General features: G+C 33.4%; 1 protein-coding gene across 2 annotated transcripts; it reads right to left on the reverse strand.

The window, feature by feature from the left end:
• Nucleotides 1-1,787: 1,787 nt before the first annotated feature.
• LOC107006815 (translation initiation factor eIF-2B subunit alpha-like) lies at nucleotides 1,788-9,995 on the reverse strand. Of its 2 annotated transcripts, none has more exons than XM_027913380.1 (6): nucleotides 9,761-9,995; nucleotides 8,429-8,967; nucleotides 6,369-6,521; nucleotides 3,105-3,246; nucleotides 2,328-2,569; nucleotides 1,788-2,189 (listed from the first exon to the last, which is right to left on the reverse strand). In XM_027913380.1, exons 2-6 carry the CDS (start codon nucleotides 8,900-8,902, stop codon nucleotides 1,983-1,985), a joined length of 1,218 nt encoding a protein of 405 aa, XP_027769181.1. In that variant the 5' UTR covers nucleotides 8,903-8,967; nucleotides 9,761-9,995; the 3' UTR covers nucleotides 1,788-1,982. The 2 variants fall into 2 exon arrangements, with proteins under 2 accessions (XP_027769181.1, XP_015060820.1); XM_015205334.2 differs by having other exon boundaries at nucleotides 8,429-8,908; nucleotides 9,761-9,994.
• Between the last annotated feature and the right edge of the window lie 218 nt (nucleotides 9,996-10,213).

The raw sequence follows: 10,213 nt of genomic DNA on the forward strand, positions 1-10,213 counted from the left end.
TGTTTTGTTTAATCATGCAAAAAAAGAACAAGATTAAACTAGAGAAAATTCTATCAAAAAATTACAAAAAGTAAAATAATAGTAGAATTTGAGTTTGTACATATTTAAACAGGGTTAGTTTTATTCTTTGTTATGTTTGTTTTATAAAAAAAATGTTGTTGTTATTATTTTTTTGTGTTTAAATGTGTCCCTTAACTAATAAAATAACTTCAAAAAATACTCTTCTTACTAATAATTGCTTCAAATTAAAAAGGAATAATCTAATTTTACCCTTAATTTATTTGAAATATGATATTTTACCCAATATTTAAAGTTTGGAGTAAGTGTTTTTAATTTGTGAAGACTTGAGTTAAAATTAGACTAAATTTAATTTATTTGAATGTTAGTTTTATGTTATATATAAAGATGAAATATTTGCGTTTATTTTTTAACTAAATATTTGTTTTGCTATTTTCTGTAAAATTATATGTTAACTGTCCTCGATTGGAATTAGTGATTACTTAAAATTATGATTGATAAAAGCGTATACTTGAAAAAAAAATTTGTACCAAACACATTTCGGTGTGCTTTTTTTTTCATTATCTTTTAATTTAGGATTTTATTAATTTTAGCGTATATTTGAATGTCTTGGTCAGTTGAAAACTAATGTTATATTATTTACTATGTAGATTCTACTTAAGAGATTGAGATAAAATAATTTAAATTAGATGAGTATAAATTTATGACGTTACTAAATCTAGTATAAAATTTATTCTACACTAAATTTTCAATATTTAATTTTATTTCGCAACCAAACGATCATTAAAGCATGTAAAACATATAGTGCAATAATAGGACAAAACTCATATTTTAACCTTTTTTCAACATTTTTTTCTCAACTTGATTTGACCTAATTATAGTAGAGAGAAATAGTGTGTTATATGATACTTTTTCATCAGATTTTTGTTTTTCTCAAAGGTATTCAAAATTATATAAAAGTGACTTAGTATAAGCTGAAATTCATCCATCTCCTTCTATTTTATTTTTTATTTATAATAACTGTCTAGTTAACTAACCAGTAGGGTTTCATTGTTTTGGGATTTGGAAAACGTTCATTATTTTGGAATTGTGAAAACGCTCACAAAAATGATAGTGTTCATAATATATGTAATGCTCATATTGTTGTTGTTTTTCTTTGATGACAACGAAAACCCGCAACCGCTACTCTTTGGATGGGCACAAGATAGAACTCCTGCTCCTATGCAATAACTCGCAAATCACATAAGAGAAGTAAATCACACTAAGCAAGCCCGATGCGACGAGCTCGACCCAGAAGGTAAACATCTTGTTTTCGCTGGCAAGAAATTTCAAACTTGAGACCTCCAACATGAAAGTCCCAAGCCCAAACCACTGAGCAACCCTGATGGATGTAATGTTCATATTGTTCACCACAATCTTATGTTAAATTTTTAGTTACATTTGACTACAAAAAAACAAAAAAATGCTACAATTTATTTAAAAAAACAAAATGTGTATCAGTAAGATTTTAAATTGACTATAATGAGGCAATAAAATTCTTTTTCATAATTTGAAATTAGTAATGAATTTGTGAAATCTTATTTTCTCTTCACATCAAAGCTTGTTTCATCAATTAAAATCAATGTCACCAATAGATTCAACACAATTTCATATCTATTCTGTCCTAGTTTGGGTGGACAAAGTTATCTAGTATCTATTATTGGTGAAAGGCGATCAGTATCCCATGGATTTAATTGAAGTGCGCCAAAGCGACTCGGACACTAAAATCATAAAAAGAAAACAAGATGAATTTACTCTGAATAGTCTAATGATTCCTTTTTCAATTCATACCCAAAAGGATAAGCAAACTTAAAAAAGTAATATATTCTTCCATGTCATAGAAAAAATGGGAGAACACAGAAAATAAAATTTCCTCCTATAGGTAATATTTGGAATACCTACAACATAATCAAACTTCATTGGGGTTATAAATATAGCTGTATAAGCTCATCACTTACTACGGATGGTGTTAGAACGCCCAAATCTGTGAATAGCAGTGTAAGATACTGCGGTGGTGTATAATCGCGAGCAGATGTTTCAATCTCCACCTTGGACGGAATTGGCACCCCAAAATCAATTGGACGTAAAGCTGGAAACATATCTTTTTGGTCCAGCGGATAGAGACGAGCAAACTGCAAGAAATTACAACTTGTTAGGAAGCAAATGAATCACATAGCATTCTGTATGTTCATCTAGTTACAATGTCCCTCTTTAAGAAGATATGTGGTTCGGAATCCTTAATGTTAACAGATAACATGCATTCAACTTACCTTGTAGCTTTCAGCAGCTACATAGACTGGTTTATTCATGCTCTTCGCTACCAAAGCAATTTGGTAGGTTCCCATCATGTTGATAACACCTCCGCTTTCAACCACACCGTCTGCCCCAACAAAAACCATGTCAATTTCATCCATGTTGTATGCCACAGCAGAATCTATTAAGAGTTTTACAGGAACATCAAGCTTCGCTAGCTCGTTAGACAATCGTAACCCACTCCTGTCTGGCCTCCCTTCTGCATTTTAGATAATGGAATACAGATTATCATGTGATAAAATTATAGTAGCTCATCTTCTCAAATAGGTTTAGATGAATGCATATGTAACGCGATACTTAAAAATCAACAAGTGTTGCATAATCAAAGAAACTCGAAAAAAAATTTCACGATTAGTCGTTGAGAAAGAGAAACAACATTCTTTTTGACATGGGACTACAGAAAATTTGACTCCTAAAGTTCCATGTGGATCTCCGTAACCAAAACAAATAAATAAAGGAGCAAAATCAAAGAAAGTTCTCTCTTTCCCTTATTTGTATTTAACTACCCTAAACATTATTGACTTCTATCTGGTTTACCAACATGCAAAAGTTCGTTTATTAAGCCAGTAAATTGATGATAGAAATGTTTTTCATTCACTTTGGGCTAACCCAACAAATATGAAAATACATGCAGAGAAGGGAGAAAACAATTGCCACTTAATTGATAACATATAAAACTATCGAATTCTAGCAATAGTTCATGTAAACTAGAAATGTAATATTTCAACACAAACCAGTGCAAAGAACTCGAAAATTCTTCCTATTCTGAGCAGCTGTTTTCAGAACCTCAAACACAACTCTGGAGAAGCCATGTACTAAAATGGTGCAACCATCAAAAATAAATTCTTGGCTGAGCATTGCAATTATCTTCCGAGCCTGCATAAAATTTTTTTGGAAACATTGTGAAACAAACCCGATTTTCAACACAAACACTGATATATATAATATTCACGGAATACAAATTACAACGTATAATACACACAATAAAGTAATAATATACTAATTATAGATAGATTAACATAGAAAAAGGTAACAAGAAGGGGATGAGATACTAGAACAAAGAAAGAGGATGAGAGATAACTGAAAGTCAAAGTTTCGACATAATTTTCATAGCCGTTGTTCATACTCCTGGTCCTCTTTTAACAAAGTGTAAATGGTATTGGATCCCAAATAAAACTCTCTAATAGCCCGTGGGACCTTACAGGGTCAATTTTAGTTCACAACAATACTCTTACCCTAAAAATGAACCTTGTCCTCAAGGTTCAAGTGAGGAAACTTCATTCGACAGCTTGGAGTATTATAATTGCCTTGGCTGCTACAGGTGAAAACCATCAGGAATAATATGATGATTTTGTTGGCAGCTTTGTGCATTGTAGAATTAACTCCATCACTCTTGCTAAGCTTCCAAACCTTCATCACTTTGTACAAGATAGCACGACAAAGATGTATGAAATTTGAGAAGTGTCTAAAAGAGTAAACCACCTAATGTTGTCATTCAAACTTCCATATATCATGACTTTGATATGAGAAACGTACTGGCAGCATCATAAAGAACAAGTGATATATTAACTAACAGAAACTCATTGATATAGCTAACAAATTCTGCGATGTTCTCGCTCCATTCGTTGTCAACCTCAATTCCTTTTATATTAATTGATATATGATGCAAATGATTCTTTTTAACATACTCCAACCCGTCAAAGCTAAATTTTCCATCTTCAAATACCGACGAACAATTTTAGAATCTCCTTCTTCCCCCATGTCTCTCCATTAATATTAAGCCATAATGTAATCTATGGATCACAACCAAATCTACCCTCTCAATAGCACCACAAATGTGTAACCAGTAAGGTGAACAACTTGAAGCTTCACCTTATATCCATTCCGTAACTTCAATACCTTCCACTCATGTATTAGGACAACAAGTACATCAGTTGCAGGCTGCATTTTACTACTTAAATTTGCGGCGAATAGATGAACATTTGTCTTGGAATCAACCTCACCAATTATGACAAGCCCATCAAAGTCGAATTTCGATTCTATTTCAATAGATTTCTCAATTTGGGTTAGAAAATTCAATAAGAACACCGAGAAAGGTGGTTTTGGAAGTGATTGTGGCAGCCGAGGTTGACAAGTTTGTACCCAAAGATAGACCACGAAATGATATAACACACTGTCAAAAGAAAATGCACCACAATCAAGAAACTGACCAGGATTAAAGTGAATATATCGTGAGATAGTCCTCGATTTATGAATTAGACCAAACATAGCACACAAGAGTTTAACAACTCTATTGACCGAAATATTTGGTGACTGCTTGGAGTATCTTTCAACAAATTCTTGAAGCATATTCATACCTTTCTCCTCCATAACATTTTCTCTAAATTTAGACAATAAGAAATTATAACTATTCCTCCCCTTCAAAGTATCCACCCAGTTGCAAAAATTTCTCAAGTTTGATATGATAAACTTATCATGATCCAAATCACTCGAGGCAACACAAAATATCAAATTATACATACCTAGTAAACTAGAGCCAGAATCAAATGGAAACTCTAAACCAAATTGATCAGGTGGAAAAAGATTCAAAATCAAGAGAATCACTTCATGAACAAGTCTACTGGTTATACCTCTAGTTATAAGATTGGGATAACTGCAAATTGAAGACATCTTTTTCCACCATTGAGCAAGCCCCAGACCATGTTGCGGGTAAACTTTTCCATCTCTGATGATAACAATTTCTTCTTCATCATTTTTGTCTTCACTTTTAGCATCATTTTCACAAGAGTTGCCTCACCATTAAGAGAGACAAGACATGCATCAATAGTATCTCCTATTGTCAACTTACACATCTTCTGGGGATCCTCAACTTCAAGTTAACTAAGCTTACAGGACATAATAGAATTTGCATTTGTGGGTTTTTCAGACAAGTCATCAAACACCGCGGGCGCATTGGTTTTGTTGTTGCCTTCAGATTGCTCGTCATAACATTGTGACAAAGGTGAGTTGGTATGTCGTTCCATTGTGGAGAAACATATGCAATATCCGACGTGAGTACATTAAAGTCACCATATCCCGACAAGACATCCTCAAAACGACTTTGGTAGTCAATCACAGAGGTTATTTGCTGATTATTGTGAGAGTGACATCTTTGTGATTCGAGATGGTGTTTACGAAATCGAATCATTACTTTCGCAATGAAGTGTTTCCAATCTGCCAACTGCTTGTTCTGAAAAAGCTATATATACCACTCCAATGCTTTCCCATCAAGATACAATGAGGCGAGAGATAACTTATACTTTTCTGCGATTTCATAGAATTCAAAGTAGTGTTCAGCCTGAAAATTCATGCCTCTAGATTATCACCACAGAACCGTCCAAAGTTTATGTATGTGTACTTATGACGAAACATCGGTGGTGCCGGAGACAATTCTCTATTCTTATTCATTGAACATTGTTTTGGGGCCTAGTAGTTGCAATTTTTCTAACCAACTCCTGTAATATTGAACGAATTTCATACATCTCTTTTGGCCACAAATCCTTCCTGGGGTTAACTGAATCATAATGAGTTCGCAATTGGTCCTCCATTCAAGACCTCTGGATGAAAGCACCAATGAAACAAACCCGATTTCCAACACAAACACTGATATGTATAATATTCACTGGATACAGATTACAACGTATAATACACACAATAAAGTAATAACATATTAAATACATATAAATTTAACATAGAAGAAGGTAACAAAAAGGGGATGAGATACTAGAACAGAGAAAGAGGATGAGAGATAACTGAAAGCCAAAGCTTCAAGATAATTTTCATAACCGTTGTTCAAACTCCTAGTCCTCTTTTAACAAAGTGTAAATGGGCCAGGATCCCAAATAAAACTCTGTAATAGCCGGTGAGCCCTTACAGGGTCAATTTGGTTCACAACACATTGTGTTAGTTTGATTAAAATGCTTTAATATTTTTTCTTTTAATAATTACATGGTATATACCTTATAAGATATTTCCCCAAACTTCTCCGCACGTTCAAGAAAGCGAGACTTGGCTGAATTAAAGTCCTCATATTCCAATGCTGAAGTTCTTGTTACATAGCGCATGAACAAATCACAACCAGCTGTCAAAGAGATGGAGGTTTTATCCCATGACTGCAATACAAACAGAAATAGTGAAAGAGCAATAAAGCATAAAATTCTCAATTCTCTCAGTATGCTTGCAATCAACTTTTACTTGATTACCATAAGGTAGATGTACACTGTTCGGAAATCTACTTTTACACATAAAAATACAAGGGTCTACGACAGCAGGTATTTAAGGAGTTGAATACTAAAGCTCTAATGACATCTGACATATGTCCCCCTCTATCAAGGGCGATATTGGATAATCACTACTGCAACGGATCTGCATCCATGTTGTTGTATTAGTCCATCAAAATCACGTTTTGTAAACCACCACTATTTCTTTTTCAAACCCAAAAGACATACTTCTCTTTTGATAGGTACCGTAATGAGGTAGTGACAATCAAATGAAATCAAATCGAACTATGTTCCTCTGATGGCAGGACTATATCTGATGGTATGGCTCATTGATACTTAGTTCTTTCAGCAAAACAACAGTGACTTTCAAATATACTTTTAAGAACAAACAACAATGATTTTTCAAAAATTTATTCCCTTGGCATCCACATTCAATTTATGTTAGCTTAAAAACTCACAACATCATAATAGACTTTAGAGAAACAGATCCATGTCTTTCAAGAAACTTCCAAATCTCCCATTTGAACAAAACACAGCAGCAATGGGTGTTGTGGGGCCAAACTCCGTCAACACAATTTACAACTTTCACCGCTCAAAAAAATCTCAAAATTCCATATGGGGAAATATTAACAAAAGGGGAAAAAGAACCTACTCTACTTCTTTAGCACAAAAACAGTTACCATCGAATACGTTATAAGGACTGAAAAATAAAAAGTAATTTGTCTAAGAAGCATTACCTAACCTTATTATAAACATGTACCATTTATATCGCTCAATACATCTTAAAGTTGTCTCAAGGGGAGGCTGAGTGGTTAAGGCGTAGGAGTAACATTGTGTGCGTTGGATTCCCAACTTTGCACTCCAATAACAACACAATGTGAGCTCATCAGTTCCACCCTTGGTAGATAATAGGCTGCTGGGTGAAACTGCCGAACACCACGCCATATAAAGAGCAAACTTTTTTATTTTATGTCAAAAAGTAAAAGTAAATATAATGTTAACACTTGACTAAAGGAATGTTGACATTTGATTAAAGGATTCAAGGCGACAATTCCACCACCACAGAAAAGTATTTTAAAAAACACAAGAGCAACACTTCCTAAAATAGTAGTGAAAAAAAGAAAAGGACCATTTTGTGTTCCTTTTTCTTGAGTAAACATTTTCAGACAACGAGAACATGAATGGGCAACAAGTCTACAAAAGCCATTTGAGAGGTAAACATCAAGTTAATTAGAGTAGAGTGTAGTGCTCCCAGACTCTTCATCACCACCACCATAGTGGTCCTCGCCTTTATCAAAAATCACTAAGAGATCTTCTCCACCACTGTTCACAACCCCTTCAGTGTCAGTATAGGTGGCAGCAGTCTATTACCACTCTTGCTACCTCAAGGAATAAGTCCACCAACATTCATTATAAGCTGGTAAAAGAAAAATTAGCAAATTTGGGCTCCAAACTGTATGCTTTCTCATCTTTGACTTGAACTCTATGACATCCCCTTCAATTCTCCAATTCCAATTTCTCGATTTTTCTTCTTCTGTGTCCACTCTTTTTGTCACCTCTTTATCAAGATGTGTCAAAGGGTGCAGTATATTGATTTCCTTGACTGTTGATAGTAAAACTACTACTTCCACCAATTAAAAAACTCAAAGTACCAAATTTAAATGAGTAATTTTGAAGGAATTGAGAAGAACCAAAACAAAAATGGCGAAAGAGAAGATAAAACGATATGCCTAATAGTATCAGAAAATAGAGTTAAATTAATTTCAACAAGAGTAGTGATAAGAGGAAAAAAATCGAACCTTGAGAGAATCAGAAGCTTTTTTGAGTTCAAATTCAAGTTCCATCATAGTTGTAGCTTCACTAGACCTTATAACTGAAGCCAAAGCCCTAATAGCAGCAACAGCCTCAGCCAAATCAGGTTGTTTACGCCAATTATTAAACTCATCAATCACATTAAATTTCCCACTCAAATCTCCAGACTTAGAAGAAACATTCGAGGATACAACGTCTTCAGATGGTTGGTCTACGGCAGCTTGAGCCTGAGAAAGCCAGTCACTTGTAACAACTCCATGATGAGCCGCTCTAGTTTGATAGTACGCCGAAATGTCAGGATTAGGGTTAAGTTGTTGTTGCTGTTGCTGTTGCTGCTCCTGTTGTAGTAGGGTTTCAGTCATAGATGATGAATCGGCGACTGAAAGAGGAGAAAGATGGTGACTTTCAGAGACGTCGGTTTGGTTTTTGTCGAGAATGAAAGAAGCTGATCTACGCCACATCTTTTTCTGCACAATGGAGAATCGCCGAAAAAGGCAAAATCGCTGGTGAAGTTGTGAATCAAATTCTGTTGAATAAAAAATGAGAATTTGACGTTCTTATTAACATAATGATTTAATTACAAATTTTAAAATTTAAATCAAATAATTAAAATAAAATGATAATATATAAAAGGTAAAATAAATAAAATAAAGAATTTCTTATATAAAAATGAAGGATGAATATTTTAAACGAAACTTAATTAAACTTATGAAATATGTTAATTAATTAATAATAGATATATTAATAAATATGTGTAATTGATATGGTTACTTTTGTTTCGGAAAATAATATTACTGCACATTGCTTTACTTTATTTAAGTAACATATTTTTTTGCTTCTATTTCTATGTTAAAATAATTTTATTGTCGGTCAAACATCTTAATTTTTTAAGAAAAATATGATTTTCTTTATAGAAAAAATTCTACCATAGTAGAAGAGTGGGTCAAAATTACCCTTAAACTATTCGAAATAGCTCATATATACCCTTAAACTTTATTTCGGCTTAAAACTACCCTTCCGGTCATACTATTGGGTCAAAAGTACCTTTCTTATTTAACGGAGTTTCAACTTTCGCTAATAAGAAGGTCACTTTTGACCCAATAGTTTGACGGGAAGGGTAGTTTTGAGCCGAAATATAATTTAAGGGTATATATGAGCTAATTCGGATAGTTTAAAGGATACTTTTGACCCTTTTCCTTTCCGTCTATGTGGCAGTGAAAATCTATTGTGGTGCCATGTGGCATTTAATAATTTTCATTAATTAGAAGAGCATTGTTGACCCAATAGTTTGACGGGATGCATGCCTTTCTTTCACCGACCTCTATTGAAGATTGAAGAGGAAGAAAAAAGGTTTTGGATTCAACTGTTTGCCTTCAACAACAGCTACAATCTTGATGTAATTTATCATCTCTCTTCAATTTTGAATTCGATTTTTGCAGCTGCTTTTACATTGTTTGTTGCATTTTGCTTTTGCATTTACTTTTGTTTATGACCAAACAAAAATTAGGGATAAAATGGCTCTACAAATATTTAGAGTGCCATTAAAATGTAAAAATTGAATCTGATTTGATCAGACAAATAATCATTTGCTTTTGAATTAATTTTTCAGTAAACAGAAGAGCACAAGATTTGTAGCACGTAGACAGAATTTCATGTGTTTACCAATTCTTTAGGATCAATTCTTAATATATATATATATATATATATATGATTAGTAAGATATTAATAGCCAAGTTTGACATATTCCAACTTTACTGAGTGGGACAAATTTG

Source organism: Solanum pennellii, chromosome 12 (genome assembly GCF_001406875.1).
Source record: "Solanum pennellii chromosome 12, SPENNV200".
NCBI lineage: Eukaryota > Viridiplantae > Streptophyta > Magnoliopsida > Solanales > Solanaceae > Solanum > Solanum pennellii.

What these genes read in the sequence shown, in the direction of transcription:
- LOC107006815 (XM_027913380.1), bottom strand. Translation starts at nt 8,902, where the DNA reads ATGTGGCGTAGATCAGCTTCTTTCATTCTCGACAAAAACCAAACCGAC. An exon ending in AAGCTTCTGATTCTCTCAAG is followed by an intron (nt 6,522 to 8,428) that starts GTTCGATTTTTT and finishes TTTGTATTGCAG; the next exon opens with TCATGGGATAAAACCTCCAT. An exon ending in TTTTCGAGTTCTTTGCACTG is followed by an intron (nt 2,570 to 3,104) that starts GTTTGTGTTGAA and finishes TCTAAAATGCAG; the next exon opens with AAGGGAGGCCAGACAGGAGT.